This window comes from Acinonyx jubatus, chromosome B1 (genome assembly GCF_027475565.1).
Source record: "Acinonyx jubatus isolate Ajub_Pintada_27869175 chromosome B1, VMU_Ajub_asm_v1.0, whole genome shotgun sequence".
NCBI lineage: Eukaryota > Metazoa > Chordata > Mammalia > Carnivora > Felidae > Acinonyx > Acinonyx jubatus.
Genome location: NC_069382.1, coordinates 129452224 through 129474024, shown reverse-complemented (window position 1 = coordinate 129474024; position 21801 = coordinate 129452224). Strand labels below are relative to the sequence as shown.

The 21801-nt window shown below is 38.6% G+C and overlaps 1 protein-coding gene across 2 annotated transcripts in view; it reads left to right on the top strand.

Moving 5' to 3' along the window:
- HERC3 (HECT and RLD domain containing E3 ubiquitin protein ligase 3) overlaps window positions 1-21801 on the top strand; it is a 110504-nt gene that overhangs the window by 70539 nt on the left and 18164 nt on the right. For both annotated transcript variants that reach the window (XM_027060719.2, XM_015073639.3), the window contains exons 14-23: window positions 261-450; window positions 2224-2387; window positions 2520-2633; window positions 8324-8347; window positions 8439-8528; window positions 9749-9919; window positions 11586-11729; window positions 13097-13263; window positions 15620-15686; window positions 16181-16263. In XM_027060719.2, coding sequence (XP_026916520.1) covers window positions 261-450; window positions 2224-2387; window positions 2520-2633; window positions 8324-8347; window positions 8439-8528; window positions 9749-9919; window positions 11586-11729; window positions 13097-13263; window positions 15620-15686; window positions 16181-16263 — 1214 coding nt within the window. The remainder of the gene's footprint in view (window positions 1-260; window positions 451-2223; window positions 2388-2519; window positions 2634-8323; window positions 8348-8438; window positions 8529-9748; window positions 9920-11585; window positions 11730-13096; window positions 13264-15619; window positions 15687-16180; window positions 16264-21801) is intronic.

Sequence of the window (21801 nt, the reverse complement as noted above, 5' to 3'; positions counted from 1 at the left end):
ACCTACCTTGAGCTTTCTTTTTAGCTTAAATCTTTTGAAGGAAATGCCCTTCCAGAGAAGTCTGCACAGGTGGAGATGTTTGACTTTTCATTCCATTGGTGTATCTCCTAAGCACCACTAGTGCCTGGCTCATGGTTGATTCTCTGTGCATACCGACTGAGTGGGAGTTGAGAGTCTACCGAAAAGCTTATGAATTTAGAGATCAGGTAACTAGATCTCAGCAATGTTTGAATTTCTCAGTATTCTTTTCTCTCATACAGATCTTAAACAGCTTTGAAAGTTGCCTGATTCCTCAGTTGTCAAGTTCACCACCAGATGTTGAAGCCATGAGAATCTATTTAATACTACCTGAGTTCCCCCTGCTCCAGGATTCCAAGTATTACATAACATTGACTATTCCCCTGGCAATGGCCATTCTGCGGTTGGATACAAACCCCAGCAAAGTATTAGGTGAATTTGCTAAAATCAATACCAGTGGTTTTGTATTTTTTATTTCATTGGTGTGACCACTGGCTCTCAGTGGACTGAGATCTGAGAATCTATTTGTTGCCATTTAATATCCTTAACATTCAAACCTTTCTTTCTTTGCTGTTGTCTTCTAACTGGCCATATTTGCAGTATGAGCAAATCGAACCATCATTTAGGTTATTTGAAATGATTCATGCCAGACTCGTCTTGATTTTTAAATATTCACGAAGGTAGATTAACTTTAAACTATTTTTTCACCTCCCTACATTTGCTAGTAGTTAATAGTGCCTCAAGAATTAGTGTCTATCTGTTGCTCTTTCTCCTATACCTAATTTAGGGGGTGGGAGTGAAATGAATAGTTTGTTGTGATGCACAGGTCTCCAAAAGAGGAGAGGAAGAAAATGACCTAGTGGAGACTTACCAAATGTTTGTTCTGTTTTTCTTTTTTAGGACAGTTGAGTCCACACTGATTTTTGCAGGCTACGGACACTTTGCTGAGATAAGAACCTTCCGTTCCTCAGTGAATTGGAGAGTGTCTCATGGAAGTAGCGCCCGAGATGTTTTTATTAATCAAGTGCAGAAAGTCTGTCACCTGGGTTTTTCCCATTTTTTTTTTCCTGGTAAATTTTTTAGGTGTTCATTGCAACTCAGTAACTTCTGTGTTCCAAATGGACTAGGATGTTACTTGAGTGTGTCTCTCCATAAGTAAAGAGACCTGTGTTCCTGAGGATGGAATACTGGCTTTTCCATACTGCTTCTACCTTTGCAGAAGATATAAAAACAAAGAATAATGGAAGCACTAGTAATATGTTAGTCCTTAATTTTGGTTTTTTAAGATCAAAGCCCTTCGTGGCCTATCTTTTCAGGTGTTCTAATAGGCTATGAAGTAGAGAGATGGCAATCTCTGAAGGAATTTTACCTGACGTTTAGGGTTTTTTTTAATTTTTATTTTTTCAGGTAGGACAGTACAAAGAGATCAGAGTTGTTTAGTTTTACACTTGTTTTTAACTTCTAATGAAAGAAATTTAAATTTAAAAGAATATCTCAGACTGTGGAAAACTCTGTAGGTACCTATTCACACAAATTCACGATTATCAATATTTGGCCCTTTTTGTTTTCTGTGTTCCCCTTACCACCACCTTTTTACTTTTGCTGAAATATTTTTTAAAAATCATAGACATCATGTCATCTCATCCTTTAAGTATTTCAGTATGGCTGAATTTATTTCTGACAATATAGAAACCAGTGGTCTAGCCTTCTTGTCTGGTTATGAGAAAGCACAGTTTGGGGAGAAACAGAAACAGTAGTTTTACAACTAATGAAGCCTCTTGATGGGAAGGCATGGCTTCCATACTGCTGCTGCTTCTGGGGTGTGTTGTCCTGTGCATCCCTGGTACAGGATGTAGGTGGAGGCAGAGTTGAGGGCAGCAAAGATGATGATATCTGAATGCTCCTACCTGCAACATGTGTCTTAACATCTTGTCCACATGGATCTTTGGAACTGAATGTTTAGCTTGGCCTTCTGAATGAGTCTTTGAGAAAAAAAATCAGATCAAGCTTTACAAAAAAAGCTCTAGGGGGTTCTTGTGCTCTCCAGAAATGCTTTAATGGATTCTTTTTAAAGTCAGTTTTGGGAAACTGTATTTTAGACTACTGTTTATTTTTTAGCCGGAGCAGTTTTTAGCTAGTAGGCAGAAGACATAAATAATTGATCAAAAATACATGCTGAAACATGTCTTTTCTTTCTTTCTAAAGATAACTGGTGGTCTCAGGTATGCCCAAAATATTTCATGAAGCTGGTAAACCTCTATAAAGGTGCAGTCGTGTACCTACTGAGAGGAAGAAAGACATTCTTAATTCCCGTACTGTTTAACAATTATATTACAGCAGCTCTCAAGCTCTTGGAGAAGTTGTATAAGGTGAGTATAGAGAGGAGCCAGTGGGGAGAGGGGTGAATAGATGGTAGGCTCAAATGTCCTACTGAGGTAGTCTGTGGAAAGCCATTTTCCAGTTGTTTGGGTTTTAATTGTCCTCATTTGGTTCTTCATCAGGTAAATCTTAAAGTGAAGCATGTTGAATATGATACATTTTACATTCCTGAGATTTCCAATCTTGTGGACATTCAGGAAGACTACCTCATGTGGTTCTTGCATCAAGCAGGCATGGTAAGAATTCATCTAAAGCATATTCTTAAAGCTTTAGTCTTTTCTCAGAGTACAAATAAGGACAAGAAAAGCCCAATCTGAGCTGTACAATTTGTCCTTGACTTTGGTGTTAATGTCACAGTGTTTTGGCTGGCTTTGCATTCTTGAAACTTTTGAAGTGTTTGAGACATCATAAATGGCCAATAAGGAGTCATAAATGGGTGATCAGCCAGAATGGTACAAACTTTAATTAGTTGCCAACATTTTAAAAATCAAGGTATCTAAAGTAGTCACAGTTGTAGAAGCAGAAAGTAGCCTGGTGGTTACTGGGACCTGGGGGAAGGAAAATGGAGAGTTGTTTAATAGGTAGAGAGCTTCAGTTTTGCAAGATGAAAAAGTTCTGGAGATCTGCATAATAATGTGAATATAGTTAACACTACTGAGTTGTACACTGAAAAGTGATAAAGATGGCAAACTTTATGTTACGTGTCTCTTACCATAAAAAAGTCAAGATACGTAAAATGAATTTCTAGCTTTTCTTGGAACTTAGAAGATCTGGCAACATGACCTGTCCTCCCAGATGGTACCAGTTGGCTAGAGTTCAATAGTAGCTCTTTAGATGAGGCTTATATGTGCCACAGTCCACACTGTCACTGGATTTTGACATTGAGGAAAGGATCATTTGCTAATTACCATCTTCCAGTAGCTAGCTTACTTTAGTTGTCTTATGTCAGTGCCTGAACCCGGTAGGCCACCTCTGATTTGGGATTATGGGTGTGAAGATGTCACATATCCCCGACCTAGCTCTCAGCATATGTTAGATGAGCCATCCAAGGGACTGAAGATTCCTGCCTGTCACCATGGCTCTGCAAGAGCTGCTCAGTTTGATTGCAGACTGTCTTGGGACCTATGCAAGGCTTTTTAGGACCTCCCATCTGTGGAGTATGTATACATTTGAGTTAGGTCAGAAAACAGAATGATAATTTGGCCACCATATTTAGTGAAGTCATGTGTAGCAGATACATTTGGTGTGAATCCTGGCCAGTTTAACAGATACATCACTACATTGAGGCAGTATTTTCCCTGTAGAGTTTTTGGAGGTCAGTAGTGCAGTAGTGGTTTCTAATAACAAGGAGTATAAGGTTTATTTAACTAAGAAAGATTATTTGCTTTGTCAAATAATAGATGATCAGTGCTAGACACAGTAATGTGTTTTTAATAAGCTTTTATTATAACCTTGACCTTGAAAAAACAAAATACTTTTCAATAAAAATGGGTTAGAATCTTCTAAATGGGTTTACATGGGAAATATAATGTGCAGGCTAGCAATGAACTCTTGCTTTCACATGCTAATTTAGAAATTGTAAAAAGAAGCTTTTCTGTTTTATCAACTTGCAAGTAGCTAGTCGTGGCAAAATAAAATGTTAAGAGCTGAAATAAGCTTTATGAATTATTTAGGCTGTTTTGTTTGTAGGTGAGGAAATGGAGGCCCACAGAAGTTCAACAATTTTCCCACCAATTTAGTTAGTTTCATAAAAGCCAATTCTTCTGACTTTGAATCTGCCCTTTCTGTGACTGGATGCTGAATAAAATACTTCTAATGAACCCTAATTCTTTTTGACGCTGAAAAAGAAGTTGCTGGTGTTAGAAATCTGGATTATCATGATTGAAGTCTGTGAATGGAGGTACTTAAGTGGGCAACTTTTACAAATTTTTTTTTGTTTTAATTTTTTTTTTAATGTTTATCTTTGAGAAAGAGAGAGCATGTGAGCAGGGGAGGGGCAGAGAGAGAGAGACACACACACAGAATCCGGAGCAGGCTCCAGGCTTTGCGCTGTCAGCACAGAGCCCAATGCAGGGCCTAAACTCATGAACTCTGATATCATGACCTGAGCTGAAGTCGGACGCTTAACCAGCTGAGCCACCCAGGCGCCCCTACAACTTTTTTAAAGTTTATTTATTTATTTTGAGTGAGAGAGAGAGAGAGAGAGAGAGAGAACAAGTGGGGGAGGGGTAGAAAGAGGGAGAGACAGAATCCCAAGCAGGCCCCTGCTGTCAGTGCAGAGTCCGATGTGGGGTCAATCTCATAAACCATGAGATCATGACCTGAGCTGAGATCCAGAGTTGGATGCTTAACCAACTGAGCCACCCAGACGCCCCTACATCTTTTTTACGTTTTTTCTCTTAACATATGATAAGCACATATAGGTCTTGAATACCAGATGCTCATCTCTTCTTTAGTATTGCAGGTAGTTATTACAGAAAGATAGAAAATTAGTAGGTCAAATTATAGTGTGGCCTTTTGTGATTTCTGTGGAATTTTCTTTTATTGTATAAGGTATAGTATTATTAGAAATTGAAGTTTAAATTTCTTGCTGTCTTGCGTTTTAATCTAGAATGCTAAAGCTATTTTGTACCCAGGCACCCCTGTTTCATACATAAATTTATATACTTTTTAAATTACTTTCATTAAAATTTTTTTAATGTTTATTTTTGAGAGAGAGAGCGAGAGACTGTGACCGGGGGAGAGGCAGAGAGAGAGGGAGACACAGAATCTGAAGCAGGCTCCAGGCTCTGTCAGCAAAGAGCCCAGTGTGGGGCTTGAACCTGGACTGTGAGATCATGACCTGAAGTCGGATGCTTAATAGACTGAGCCAACCAGGCACCCGTGTTTTATTATTATTATTACTTTTTAATGTTTATTTATTTTTGAGAGAGAGAGACAGACAGACAATGTGTGAGCAGGGGAGGGACAGAGAAAGGGAGACATAGAATCCAAGGCAGGCTCCAGGCTCAGCCATCAGCACAGAGCCCAACACAGGGTTCAAACTCATGAGCTGTGAGATCATGACCTGAGCCAAAGTCGGTCACCCAACTGACTGCGCCATCCAGGTGGCCCTTATTATTTTTAAAATATTTTATTTATTTTTGAGAGAGAGAGCGAGCACGAGTGGGGCAGGGGCAGAGAGAGAGAAGGGGAGACAGAGGATCTGAAGTGGGCTCCACACTGACAGCAGTGAGCCCATGTGGGGCTCGAACTCATGAACCACAAGATCATGACCTGAACCAAAGTCAGATGCTCAACTGACTGAGCCACCCAGGTGCCCCTTAAGTTACTTTTAATTGATGGTAATGAATAATAAGTGGATTTTCCCTCACCTTTATTGATGAATACTTGACAAATAAAATTATATGTTTTTAAAGTGTACAATGTGATTATTTTTGATATGCATTATGAAATGATTGCCAAGATCAAGTTACTTAACGTATCGATCACATACCTAACTCATTTTGTTTGCTTTTGTGTGTGTGTGTGTGTGTGTGTGTGTGTGTGTGTGGTGAGAATGCTTAAGATCTACTCTCAGCAGATTTCAAGGATGTATAAGTAGACCTTCATACGGGTCGGCTCCTTCTTTTGACCAAATACCCTTTCTTCCTTTGCCTTCTTTAGACCTGGCACTGTGGTCCTCCCCTGGAAGGAGGAGGGTCTTATGGACCGTTAACTCTGGCCTTGGCTCTGGTTCCTAACTGAGGCAGTTCTGGGTTTCTTTCCAGCCAGCCCACCTACCTGATAGGATGGTGACCTTGCTCTCATTATAACTGCTCTCCTTCTGCAGAAGAGACATGGGCCTACTTCCCAAACTGGGCTCTTCCAGGGGTGAAGGGGTCAGGCAAAGGGTGATGGGAGGTACCAGGCCTGCAGAGGTGGATCTAGAGGTGCCTGGGAGGGCTTGCGGGGAGGGACAGCAGGGTAGTCAGAGATGTGGAGCCAGGACCTGCAGACAGAGCTCCTGATTGATGTCTGAAATAACTATGCTGTCCTAACAGAAACACCAGTATTGAAGTATTTACAGCTAGGATGCCATAATGCCAGCAACTGTTTTTATAGTCACTGTGGTCACTTCTCTCCCAGTCCTTTTTACAGTTGAAGTGTTCAAAACTTTATCTTGCTTCTATAGGCCAACACATGTTAAAGATCTTTCTTATCCTTGAGAATAAGCAAATAATGCTTAAATAATCTCTTCTGAGAGGAAGATTAGAAAATTCTGAATATTGCCAACAGTTGTAAAATAAACCTGCTTCCTTAGGCTGCTCATACTTTTTTCAGGTACCTAGACTAGAAGATCATTTTGTGGAGTGCTGTTTGATGGTATATGGGCTTTTTAAAATTTTAGTGATTTCAGTTCCTAAGTACAAAGTAATTAGATATGTAGGGATGAGAATGAAATTAGCCTGGATTATATATGTGTGATTCCATACCTTGTCTCACTGGACTGGAATCATCTCTCCAGTTCGGGTTTCTCAGTCTAGGGAAATGTTCCAAGATCCCTAAAGGAACCTAGTTCTAAAGAATTAACAGGATGGATTTTAATTAAAATTGCTGTTAAATTATTTCATTGAAATACAAACAAACACAAAAGGAGCTAGTTATATACTTCTTATTCAATAGCCTTTAAACAGGTATAGAACCAAACCATATCTTACAAATTAAATAAAAACCTGTAAAATCAAAATGCAGATGAGCCTCATGATTAAATGGAACAGCAAAAACGTCTTACTGAAACCAAACCCCAGTTGCATTGTGGAGAGGAACTGCATACTGTCAGGCCTGGGTGCTTGAGTTCCCAGGCCTGTCGGCCCTGAGATGACTCAGCTCTGTTCTCTTTTCAGCTGCTATTAAACCTTCCTTCATGCAGCGGGCCAGGACTGTTCTGGCCTTTTCCTGGGCGCAAATGCATCACTTACAAAGGAAGACTGCTTTTCTTCTTTTTCATTCCCCTTGGACAATTAAGTATATGATACCAGTGCGATCTTTAAAATAAATGAAAATTATTATAAGGAAGTTGTTGAGAATGCATCTTCATTAATTTTGTTTAAGGATATCATTTTAAAGAACCCACAGAATTTTTAAAAATTAATGGAGCACTCTCAGATCTCTGAGAATAAGACTGCAGTTTTCTGTTCTAGAAATACTGCTACAGATCAACAGGATATATATTATTGATGTTTTTGTTTCTATTAAATCAATAAATAATGTTTGTTATATAACCTGACAACCTTCAGGAAAAAGATTTCCTTTTTTTCCCTTGGTAAACGAAATGGTGACAGACCTTGTAGCTAGGCTTCATTTGTGGTTTTAAAAAATTTATTATTATTCCCTTGCTCAAAATTTTATTTAGATTTATTCACATATTGATGAAATATCTTCTGTAGAACAAGCACTAGTCCACATGTTGTGTTAGGGACAGCTTTCTAAATATTTGTTTTCTTCTAAGAGAAGCAACTCTGTGTGTGTGTGTGTGTGTGTATGTAAGAAGGAGATGTAACATGCTGACAAAATGCAATCTGCAACATCCACTTTACCCAACAAAATTAATCTCTGAAATCAAGGTTGTAAAGCTCCTGTTTTAGAATTAGATTTCTTATAAAAGAGAATTATTTTAATGCTGTGAATTGTGGAGTCAGTGAATGGTCTTTAAAGGTCTTTAAAATTTTTTATAATTGTTTTTGTATTTTTTTCTCAGTTTATACCCATCAAAACATCTGGTATGTTCTATCAAAAATCGAGTCAGCCATTCAAATGGTGTTAGCTCTCTCCATGACCAAATAGATAGGTTATATGATTTGTTGTGTGTATTTTACACTTGCAGGGAGTAGAAAATTCAGGTTTTGCAATCTAAGTAACAGACTTTTTATTTTTCTTTATACAGAAGGCTAGACCATCTATAATACAGGTAAATGATCCTTTTTCATTTACTTATATGTTTATCCAGCACTGTTCTCTGTGGAGCACTGTAATATTGCCAATAATATGTTTTATTCTAGGATACTGTAACACTTTGTTCCTACCCTTTCATCTTTGATGCCCAAGCCAAGACCAAAATGTTACAGACTGATGCTGAACTACAGATGCAGGTATCATATTTAAAAAATTATTTCCTCTTCTTACTGTGTTTTGTTTATCCCAGGCATTCAATTGTAACTTTCACTTAACAGGAGAGAGTGTATTTAGATGAGGGGCCATTATAACTTTTTAGAACTATTTAAATTTTTTCAGCAATTTTATGTTGGATGTAACACATATACATGAATGCATGTTTACCTGGATCAGGGGTTGACAAGCCTTCTCATAAAGGGCCACATAGGAAATATTTTAGTCTTTGTGGGCCATACAGTCTGTCTCAACTATTCAACTATCTGTGTGGTAGCACAGAAAGTGTGACGGACAGTAAGTAAATGAATGAGCGTGACATTATGCCTATAAAATGTTCTGTATACTGAAATTTGAATTTTATATAATTTTCATATGTGAAATATTCTTTTTTTTTTTCATTTTTTTCCAGTCATTTAAAAATGAAAAAAAATTGTTATTTCAAGAGCTGTACAAAAACAGGCAGCAAGCTGGATTCGGTCTGCAGGCCGTCGTTTGCTGCCCTTGGTAGAGACAGAGTGATAATTAAATGGAGCTTGGTAATTCTTTATTGAATAAAAACTTAAGTTACAGAGATTTAATTTATTTTAAATACACATTTTTATTATAAAATAGAATTGATTTTGAGAAGTCTACAAAGACATTTTGTGAATTAGCAATTCAGATCTACCTTCCTACTGTTGGTAGATCTGTTACTCCGTTCATCCCTCTCTTTCTCTCCATCTGTCTTTCTCTTGCTTTCTGTGTGTATCTGTATATAAGTATCTGTTTTCACAGTGACTTATCCATGTTATTGTCAATGTAAAGGTTTTCCAGAGAAAGTGGACAGTTTCAAAGAATAAAAACCATTTAACAAGTGGTTCTTAGGTTTCTTTTCCTGCTATTTTGAGAGTCACGGTTTTTACCAACTCTCCATCATGTTTCTTGTACTCTGATGATTATTTCAGTCTTAATTAGCTGGTCTCAGTCATTTTCGTGGAACTGGTTATGGGTCATATACTTCAGCTGTCTCATTTAATTTCTTTTGGTTCAGATTAGAAAGATTTGTGTGTTTCATAAACATGAGCAACTTGGAAAATCAGAAATAACAAAACGGAGATGCAATCAGCCTGCTCCCCACCACCCCAGGTCCAAAGGCACAGCCGGCTGCGGTCTGCACTTACAAGGACACTGAGTAATTGTGTTCTTCGATGTGATGTTCCAGGTGGCAGTCAACGGAGCCAACCTGCAGAATGTCTTCATGCTTCTCACCTTGGAGCCTCTGCTGGCCAGAAGCCCCTTCCTGGTCCTTCACGTTCGCAGGAACAATCTTGTTGGAGATGCCCTAAGAGAGCTGAGCATTCATTCCGACATTGATTTGAAAAAGCCTCTCAAAGTGAGCCCTTCATTCTATTCCTCTAAATGACTTCCAAGGTTTTCTTTAAACAGGGGTGATGAAACAGCAGAGGTCTTATCATTAAAATTATGGAGTACAGCCATTCTTAAGGTCTTTCATTCATTTTACAATCATTTAATCACCTCCTTTTGTCAAATCAAACAATATCTCAACATAACATCAGATAAGGATGCCAGAGGATTACTTGAGGGATTATAGGGCTTTCTTTGTCCGTTCTCTTCAGTGAACCTGCTCCAACTCTACCAGAAACAAGCAAACTAGCAAAACTAAAGCTTCAACTAGGTAAAACTGTCAAGTCAGCATCTAGCTTTGGTTGTCAAAGATTGGAGAGAAAGAAGGAAAAAGGTAGAATAAAAAGGAGTGAAATTGTCTGGGAAGCTGTTGACCTATCATGAGCGCTCTTAGTACCCTGAAGTTATTGAATTACTGTTTTTTCTTTCCTCATGGACTATGCATGTTTGTTACCACTTATTATATTCCCAGGGCTTAACACAATTCTTGGTTACATAGTAGGTGTTTGATTAGTATTTAATGAATTATTTGAAGTTGTTTTAAATCATTTATCTTTCCCTTCAGATGATTTCCAGATCTCCATTGCCATTCCTATTTCCAATTTCCAAAAGGCAGTAGGCAAGAGACTGATGGTCTTCATGCTATTGTCACCCTTTCAGAATATACCATGAGTAACATCAGTCTGCCTGGGAATTCTTCCTGGAACTTATGGGTTAGATTTTTGATATTGCAAAGGTGGGGTGGGGGGGGGTTGTCCCTTTGCCCCTGTTTTCAATTAGTAATTCAGATGAGACACTTGTTGCTTTGTAGCATGTCTGAGTTAAATCTTCTGCTGGCATCCATAGAATCGGGGTCCTAGTGTCTGTCTCTACCTTTTCTTTTGTCCTGCTCTTGGCAACCTTGAACTCACCCACAAGGGTACACTTTCTCAAATGCTATTTTTAGCTCTGTGTCTGAGCCCTTGCCTGTACAATGGAGATGATAATAGTAATCGCTATGCATCAGACTGTTCTGAGGATTAGGTTAATAGAGTTTAAGTGCTGGCGTGTAACAAACTCTCAATGAATCTCATTTGTTGGTTTGCTGCAGTTGTTACTGTGATGGTCATTGTGGGTCCAGGATGCCCCATGTAGATCTGTTTATAGCCTCTCACAGAACCCAGGTCTGTGCTTCCTTAGAATGCCCTCCTCACTTCCATAAGCATCAGTTACTGCAGGAGCCCCACTGAGAAAGATTTTTTCCAGAAAGTGTTCCTTTATCCAAATTAATCATTGCTTTTCTCTATGTGCCAGAACATTTACCTCTCAGTATATTTGACTCTTTGAAAATAAAATGTGTTCTCAATTGATTATTTTATATTTGCCTCACTGCCCCAAATAGATGGTAAACTTTCCATGGACATATGGTAAACTTCTGACTTCCTTTGTATCCCTTGGAGTACCTAGGAAAAATTTTGTGTGTAAATGTCTTGTTACTAACAAGTAGATACACCTTGCAGTGTTCACTGTGTCAATGTATTGTCTGTTATATATCCCTTCCATTGTCCTGACTTTGGAAGGAGTTTGCTTTTAAAAAAAAAGATAAAACATCAAAGAGTTCCCTGAAGTATTAATTCTGCTTTCATTATTTTAAGGTAATCTTTGATGGCGAAGAAGCAGTGGATGCTGGCGGTGTCACAAAGGAGTTCTTTCTTTTACTGTTAAAAGAACTTTTGAATCCTATCTACGGAATGTTTACCTACTATCAGGATTCAAATCTCTTGTGGTTTTCAGATACTGTAAGTTAGTGATATTGCAGTTAAACAGATGGATTGAATTAAACTTTTCTTTTTGTGGTCAGACCGATCTCCTGACTTCTGACTTTGCCAAGGGGAGCATAACAAAGATAATTTAAACAATCCAATAGTGTATCTAGTCTTCATATTTCACTTGTTGCCAAGATCTCATGTTTTGTCACTCATCAGCCCCATTTCCCTTTCTAGTAGTTAAGATCCCAGGTTTTGTTACTCTTTGAAGGGTAAAAAGAACACAGTGTGATAAAGAAATGGGTTTTATGACATGTGGAAAGTGGTAGTCAAATATGTCTTAGCTTAATAATAACAGTGGTATGTATGTGTGTGAGTACTTCTACAGATACATGCACACACTGTATTTTTGGAAATTCAGTAGAAGAGCTAAACTTTCAATGGCATCCGTTTTTAACCAGACTATAATTTAGTTTCTTGTTTTCTTTTCTTTTCTTTTTTTTTTTTTTTATTCTGAGAGAGACAGAACAAGTTGGGGAGGGGCAGAGAGAGAATCCCAACTAGGTTCTGTGCTGTCAGTGTAGAGCCTGATGTGGAACTCGAACCCACGAACTGTGAGTTCATGACCTGAGTCAAAACCAAGAGTTGGATGCTAACTGACTGAGCCACCCAGGCATCCCTAGTTCTTTTTCCTGTTGGAGTTTTCTCCCTAGATCTGCACTGTTCTAAAAAGGTAACTATTACCCACACGTGGCCACTTAAATTTAAATCATATTTTATTAAAATTAAATAATATGTAGTGGAGAGCCTGGGTGGCTCAGTTGGTTAAGCATCCAACTTCGGCTTAGGTCATGATCTCAACAGTCTATAAGTTCGAGCCCTGTGTCGGGCTCTGTGCTGACAGCCCAGAGCCTGAAGCCTGCTTCGGATTCTGTGTCTCCCCCTCTCTCTGCCCCTCCCCTGCTTGTGCTCTGTCTCTCTCTCAAAAATAAACAAACATTAAAAAAAAATTAAATAATATTTAAGATTTATTTTCAGAGTTGTGCTGGCCACATTTCAAGTGTTCAGTGGGTGTAGCTGGTGGCTACAGTATTGTATAGCACGGAATAGAATGTTTCCATCATTGCACGAAGTCCTATCGGATAGCATTGCTTCAGAAGATTATATGCTATTGTCTCTGTCTCTAGATGGAGCTGTAAATGCTTAACGTTGTTTGCACTGAATTTTTTGGTGGGATAATTGAACTTTTGTCAGGGTGTTTCTGTGCTTCAGAAGGTAACTAAATATTAATGGGGTCTTTATTCTTTTATACCGAAAGTATTCTGAAGTAAATGGCAGAGTGTTTGGAGGGCTGCAAGCACTGCCTTTCTTTTTAACACATTTGTATGCATATTGAAAAGTGTTTTGTAGAGCACAACTGGTTTCACTTGATCGGCATAACCTGTGGACTAGCTATCTACAACTCCACAGTGGTTGATCTCCACTTCCCATTGGCTCTCTACAAGAAGTTACTGAATGTAAAGCCTGGCTTGGAAGATCTAAAGGAGCTGTCACCCACTGAAGGAAGGTACAGAACTAAAAGATAGGCAGATTGGTGTGGGGAATTGCTCTGGCTACCTGTGACACAAGGATTAAAGGTTGAAAATACCTCACGGACAAGCTTGAGCTTATCAAGACATAGGGCTAGACTCTTAAGACGCAGATGCACCACTCCTTGCTTGAAGCATTGCTGGTGGCACCCCAAGGGCAGAGGGGAAAAAAGGAAAATGGAGGTCATAGTTGCCCAGGGGTACCAAATAATCCCAACCGTCCTTATCCTGAACAAAAAATGAAGACTTAGAGACTCGTCATGGTCCAGAAATACAGAGGGAGAAAGTATTGAAAAGGGAGCATTAAAAAAGTTTTTTAATTGAGATATAATTCAAATACCATGGTACTTATTTAAAGTATAAATTCAGTGACTTGTAGTATATTCAGATTGTATAGCTATCACTGCAATTGTAGAATATTTTCATCACCTGAAAGAGAAACTTGGTGGTCCTTAGTTGTCATCCCGTCTTCTCATCCCCAAGCCCTAGACAAGAACTAACCTAACTTTCTGTCTGTGTAGACTTGCCTGTTCTGAATATTTCATATAAATGGAATCATGTAATCTATGGTCCTTTGTGTCTGGCTTCTTCCAAACCCAGCATGTTTTCAAGGTTGATCCATGTTATAACATGTGCCTGTACTTCATTGCCTTTTATTGGCAAATAATATTCCATTGCATGGATATATATCACATTTTGTTTATCCGTTCATTAGTTAATAGTTGATGGAAATTTGTGTTGTTTCCACTTTTTGGCTATCATGGATGATGCTACTGTGGACATTCTTGTACAAGTGTTTGTGTAGATGTAAGTTTTCATTCCGCTTGGGTGTATACCTAGGAGTCGAATTACTGGGGCCATATAGAAGCTCTGTGTTTAGTCTTTTGAGGAACTGCCAGACTGTTTTCCAGAGTAGTGAAGCCATATATATGTATATATATGCCATATATATACACACCCATTTTAATGTTTATTTTTGAGAGAGAGAGAGAGACAGAGATAGAGACAGAGCATGAGTGGGGCAGAAGCAGAGAGAGAGGGAGACACAGAATCCAAAGCAGGCTCCAGGCTCTGAGCTGTCAGCATAGAGCCCGATGCGGGGCTTGAACTCATAGATTGCGAGATCATGACCTGAGCCAAAGCCGGACTCTTAACCATCTGAGCCACTCAGGCACCCTTTGGAACCATATTTTTTTGTTGTTCTCTTTCTGGCTTTTAAAACCCCTTTTCTTCTGAGTGTTTCTGCCTTGATTTTAGTTAGCATAAGATCACATATATTTTAAAAAACTTGTTTCTTTGGATTTTTGTAAACAGTATAATCCTTTTGGCTTCAATAGGAAGGAACATCCCCTTTTCTAGAAAAGAGTACTGATTTTAAGATGGAGACAGAGGAAGTGTGATTTCTAAGGTACCCTCTGGAAATGAGAATGCCACACCACCTGGGTTGGACATACCACTGAGAAACCATAAAGGATAGGAGGGATGGGTGCATAGAGAGGAAGAGAAAACTTTAGAAGGAGTTTCAAAAAAATAGTAGAGGAGACCCTGGCAGGGGGTAACTGAAGGCAAAGGCTAGGGAGTAGTTGAAGTGTGTGCTATATACTTTGCCAGCCTGGCTAAGGATAGATTTCAAGTAATGATTTTGGGTGGTTAACTGGGAGTGGATTTAAACTCCACACTAGGAATTTTCTTCCTGGGCCACTCTTGATGGAATTGTCAGACTTGGAGCTCACCAAAGAAGAAAGTGTGAATGAGGTCTGGTTACAAGGATGTATTCTCTTGAAAGCTAGGATGTGAACATTACTGGCATAAACATATTCTTGTTTTCAGGGTAGATGTTTGTGTTCTTTAGTATGACAGACACTAGAGTGTCTTTACCATACAGAGCCCCTTGCATTAACAAGTAAGCCATTACGATTCCTACGTAGATGAGGTGACTTTGTGGCTTTTTTATGATGGAAGGTTATTCTAATACATGTGGATGAAGACATTCTGTAGGGCCACTGCAGTACCATGTTCTCATATGGACTTCCAAGCAATACCAGGGTTAAATGAACACAGGTATGTCAGATCTAAATCCATCATCGTTTCTTCACAAATCCAGTAAGACTTGTCAGTGGGAAAGGAGAACAATTAATGTCTTACAGGTCTACTGCCATATTTTTTTTTTTTTCAGGTATAAGTAACACAATTTTCTGTCAGTCTGGATTGATGTTTGTCCTAGAATCCTCTTTTAGTTTTTCCTTGCAAACAATCTGGATATATGACTGAGGTAGAAACCCTGTTGCAGTATCTAACTTGCCTCTTTTCATTTCTCCATTATTCTGTGATTAGGAGTCTTCAAGAACTTTTAGATTACCCTGGGGAAGATATTGAGGAGACTTTCTGCCTCAATTTCACGGTAAGGATTTCCACAGTTTACTTCTGATTGTGGCATTCCCTTTCATTGTGCTCACAAGTCATAATTAACATTTAGTTTTTCTCCAAATCAAAGAATAAATTCAGGGTCTCCTCTGAACAAATTTTATTTTAGTTATAGTGTCTTGAGTGTTAAAGAAGCTGAGTAAATATGTTTAATACATGAGTGAATGATTCATCTGTGTAAAGTTACTGAAACATTAATCCTCTTTACTCTTGATACATAGATTTCTAGAATTGATATCATTTTCTCTTTGATTGCATTTATTGGCCACTGCATGTCTTAAAACACAGGATATCTTTTAAGGTGCCAATGTTTTCTGAATCAGGTTCTTTCTCTTTTCCCAAGAATTTTCTGTATTATAAGTAGTGATTAAGCTACATTTGTTCCTAAAGCTTCTCGCAGTCATTTGGATTCTAGAAAGATAAGTGGTGAACACAATTGACACATCTCTTTTTTTCCCTCCTTAAATATAGATTTGTCGAGAAAGCTATGGAGTGATTGAACAGAAGAAGCTGATACCTGGGGGAGACAAAGTGACTGTGCGCAAGGAAAACAGGTTAGTCCTGACCTCGGACTCTTGTAGATGTTGCTACTTTATTTTTCTGCACTTTTAAGACCAAGATTGAAGTTAATCCTTAATCCCTTCTGCAGAGGAAGCAAGGGTAACAGAGCAAGAATTTGCAGATTGTAATTAATTTTTAATATTAGAGGAAGCACGAGACCAAGATTCAGGAGATAACTGTTGTAGATCTAAAAAACCAGACCTCTTCTTGCATCCTTTCACATTTTTAAAGACAGCTAGAAGATCGTGTGGTCTCATGTAACATTCAGTAACCTTCTCTGTCACTTTAGCCTTCCAGACTAGGAAGCCTCACCTTTGGGGAAAGTAAGTGCCCAACAAAAGTGGCTTCAGATGATGAAATTACCTTGACTCCAGGAACCTATTATAGAGGCTACTCTTATGTCAGGTAGGGGTTTCAACCAAAACTCAGTAAGAATCTCTTGGAGCTAAAAGTACTGTCCTTTTGTTATCTGCATAACATTGGTATTTTGTTAACAGCTTATGATCCACTTTTAAAAAAATATATAAACAGGCTTATAGGGGCAGTTGGGTGGCTTAGTTGGTTAAGCGTCTTGACTCTTGATTTCAACTCAGGTCATGATCTCAGTTCTTGAGTTCAAGCCCTGCATCGGTCTCTGTGCTGTCAGTGCAGAGCCTGCTTGGAATTCTGTCTCCCTCTCTGCCTGTCCCCGGCTTATGTGCACTCACACTCTCTGTCTCTTAAAAATAAATAAATAAACTTAAAAAAAAAAAACAACAGCTTATATATTCCATATAATCTGATAATATTTTTAGAATTAGGAAATTTATGGCAGATCATAGAGGGGAGTTTTTGGCCCAGGAGATTTCTCTTTTAGTTTTGATGATTGTTTTATAACCTATGTATGTAGGTATCTGCCTTTAGTTTTTCAAAGGATGTCTGAGCTTTTGTATCAGGTTTCAGACAAGATAATGTGTGCATCATTTTTTAGAAGCTAACAATGGGCTAGGCAGGAGGCCCAAGGAGGGGAACATTCAGAATGTCTTTATGTTATGATGAGTCATCATAAAGCTCTCTGTTTGATATACTGGGTTGGGCAGTGGTCTAGTGCAGGCATAGGCGATTTGTGATGTAGTCTGCAGTCGACGCAGTTGGGACTTACAGCTCTTTCATATCTTTATAAAAGCATTTCTCTTAAAGTACTTTTTGTCTCTGCTTTTTTTCCCTCTCTCTTTCTGGGTGAGTTTTTCTCTCTTTGTGTCTCTGCTTCTCTCTCTGTCACCCACTATTTGTCCTTATTCAGTAGACATTTCTTTGAATCAACAGTTGGATTGAATAGTTCAGAGACAAGCTACGCAGGAATACTGAAATATAACACAGTTTGTTTAGGGTGTAAGCTGTTCTCACATGCAACCATATTTTGGAAGCGAAATAAAAAGACTCATTTGGGTGGTTGAATCTAAAGGAGTTCGGAGAAATCAACTTGGGACAGATGTACCTGTGCACCCGGGAGGACAGATGCAGCATAGAGCTAGGTTAGGAAGCCTACTAAGATTGAATAACAGATAGAGGCAGAGACCACAGTAAAAAGTGAAAGGTGCTCTGTAAAGTGGTGGCTAAATCTTTGTTGTTATTTCAGGGAGAGAACAGTGACTGAGTAGAGCGTGGGGGGCATTACTGGGGGACTTCATTTGGAGGACTCACACTAGCTTAGCCTTGGGGGTTAGTTTGTAGAAGTCTTTGGAAATTAGGTGTGGACTTCATTCAGCAGGTAGTAAGACACCACTGTTGGTTTGTGAGCAAAGGAGTTGCATGATAGAAATAGGTTCCTGGGACACTTTCTTTTTTCTTCTTCTTTTCTTTCTCCACTGTTTATATCTGTTGCTGACACATACACACTCACGGACAATGCTTAAGCCCAAGAGTGGTGCTGAGTCAGTGTGGAAGAACGTGCTTCTCTTTACAAGGCATGTGGGTTCCTGTCCTCCTCCTTTGCACTTGTTTGACTCTAATTGACTTCAGGGATGCTCCTACAACACATTTTTCAATAAGGATGTTCTGATGGCACACAGTTTCCTTAAAGGAACGATAATACATAAATTTAAGAGAATAAAAAGAAGGAAACCCACATCATTCTTTCACTTGTATTGTGAAACTCCATTATTCTATTACCATGACGTTCTAAAAAGTAGCTTCAGAAGTGTTCAAGTCTTTGTACAATGCAGACTGCTATGGTTTTAAATATTGCCGGGCAGAGTGTGGCGGATCCCTGCTTAGATTGCCAGTATACTGTGTTTGAGTTTAAAGTGTGGAACAGCTTCTGTCTTTGGTGAAGTTTAGGTTTTGGCTTTTCTGGGTCACTAGCACTCATTGAGCACATAGCGAACTCATCCATGCTGTTTTAGGCGTTATTGTACATGGCTTTGTAGTTGTGTCGGGAGGCAGACCTTGTTTCTGTCACACAGTTACCTATTAGAGAAGCTTCTGAGAACTTAGTGTGATTACTGCCACATTACTTAATATCACTGTCATGATTAGGGACAACTAGAGAGACACGAGTGAATTTCTATTCTTTTTATTTTATGCTGCAAATGTAGAAATCATATCAGTAAAACATTTTGAGATCCTTGTAAGAAATGTTGCCTACAACTGTGCAAGATTAATCATTGCAGCTGTTTTTTCCTTTTGTCTATTATATGTCATAATCTCATCAGAGAGCATTGGGGTCCTTTTGGTTATTTATTAGATGGGTCTAAGAAAAGTAGATAAAAGAACTATATAAGAATAATACCTTCTGGATTTTAACTTGGGCAGTTGAGTACACAGATACTGCTCACATTGAAGTTATTTTTATTGACTTACCAGTTAGTTATTTGCTGTCACCGCTGCCCTGGAGGAAAATGCCAGAAAGGTACCAATTCTTAATCCATAATTTATTGTATTCCATTTGGTCTTAAAATTTCATTCTGTCCTTGGATAAGAGCTTCAGACAGGCAAATGAGTTACAAGCATCCAAATAAAAGAATATCCGTGGGTGATTGCTGGTGGCTACACCCTAGCCAAATCTTGCCACAGCTGGTAATCACATCTGGATAATGACCACTCACGGTTAAGTATTTCTCATACTGTGTAACATGGTGTTATTACCATTAATGAAAAATGTATGTATCATTCTAGATTCCCCCAAATTGACTTCAATTTAATGTAGTCAAATTAAATGCAGTTGATGTCTTCCCCCATTTCTGTCATATCAAAAAAGGGATGGGGAGCGTAGTAAAAAGATCACACAGTGAGGCATGCCAGGCTTAAAGTAGGTGCTCCAAAGAGCATCCTGATTCCATAGAAAGAACCTGAGAATAAAACTCATACATGACAAACACTTCCAGGTCCTTAACATCTACTGAAGTTAGGACTGCTCAAAGACTTGAGTTGATCTCTTCAGATGGTCTCTAAGAGGTGTAATCTTTAAGATCTACCTTGTATTTGCATTGGGCTGTTACGGGAATAGCAGATGGTTAAAACGCCAGTAACATTTCTTGAGTACTTAATATTTGTCCAGCACTATACTAAGAACTTCAGATGTAATCCTCTCCACTTTACAGATGCAGAAACTGAGCCACAGAGAGGCATAAGTAACTGTTCAAGGTTACACAGCTAGAAATCTAGGATTCAGGGCCAGAGGCAGGATTCAAAGCCAGGCATTTTGAGTGAGAGCCTGTGCTCCATAAATGTCAGCACATTGCCCCATAGATGCCAAGACCAGAACTTGAGTTTCCATCCACCACCCCCTCCCTAACCCAGTATGAAAAATGACTTAGAAGAGTTTGCTATTTTCCTTTCAGGAACACTATGCAGTTTAAAAAAAAACAAAGTTGGCTTAGGTGAAAATGTACTATATATGTGTAAAATTATATGTCTGAATTTTTAAACTTAGCTTGAGACGATGCTTATATTTAGCATATCATTACAAAGCCCTCATGGATACCTTTAATAATGACTACACAGTCTGCCTTGTGAATGTGTGTGTTCTGTTCTCTCACTTTGGGGTATTTGGCTTCTATGTTCTTTTTTATTTCTCTCCTTCCTCCTTCATTTTTAATAAGACTCTTCAAGCATCTTTTGTGTATAAAGCTTTCTTTGTTTGCCTTTAAAATTGCTTTTTAAATGGATAATATCCCAAGGATGAAATTGAATTAGTGTATCTCATTTTGAATCAGTTGATAAATGTTTTTGCTAAATTGATTTTGCTAATGAATTATATACAACTTACACGTTATCATCAGTGTATGAGAGTACTCATTTTACCTAATCCTTATAAGCACTAAGTATTCTCCTAAAAAAAAACAATAAATTATCTTGCACTTGTAAAATTTTGCATTTCTTCCACACATAGTCTACTTTACATATTCTGCACAGCTTTGATGCATTTTACTGTGAATTAGATAGAATTGGACGGTATTGTGAATGTACTAAATGCCACTGAATTGTTCATTTAAATGGTTAATTTTATGTTATGTGACTTTGTCTTCAATAAAAAATGTTTGTGTACATGTTGTGTGCACGTGCAAATGTGTCTCTGTGTCTGCCTTGAGCGCTAACTCTCTGGCAGGGAGAACTGCTGTGTCACGCTTAGGATGCGACACTTTTCTGCGTCATGCTCTGAGAGACTGAATTGAATGTGTAATGCATGTTGCTTTTCTTTCTGCCAGTTATTTTGTGCTTTAGTGACAAATTTGGGCATGTAATGGATTAAAAATGGTTTCTGAGTGATAATGTTTGACCCATCTTAAAGGCAGGGTATCCTGCTAGACGTAAACATGCAAGTTTTATGGCTGTCGGAGAAACTATCAAATGAGCAGTGCAGGAAACAGAGGGTAAAGATCAACTCAGTTGGGAAACGGTGGAAATTGACTGACATTGGTGAAAGGCATCGTAAACATCCCTGTATCCTGGGAAGGTGGCCAACAGTGGTGTGACTAGTAGCTAGAAAATCCTACAGCTAAAGTCTTACCATAAGTGGAAGAAAGACTGCTGGCCAGAGCACTCGGCTGGGAATGCGTGTATTCCAGACCTCACTGGAGCCCTGGTCAACCTAGTGCTGCCCTCTTGGGATATGTCTTTCTGCCCCAGGCAGGGTTGCAGTATTTCCTCTTTTTAAAGTAGTCTGCTGATGTCCTGTATGTATTTCTGTATTGGGACTAAATGATTTTCGTATGATTTGTAGGAACTCTATATTACATTAAGACTATTTTTTGTAAATTGGACTCCTGTTTGCTTTTGGAAATGTGGAGTGCTTGTGTTTAAATTTTTATAATTTATAGTTTGTGTGTTGTCATGTCTGTTACTTCTTTTGGTCTTATATTACTAATCTCAGTCTTCCCCTGCCCAGTAATTGATAAATACATAATGTATTTTCTTCACTTAAAAAAAATTTGGGGGGGGACCTGTATTCTAAGGTGAAAGCTTGAATTGTTTGCATATTGGTGGTTTCCTTAGCTATTCATACAGGTGAACATTAGGTTAATTATATTAAGGTCCAGATTCAGTTTGGG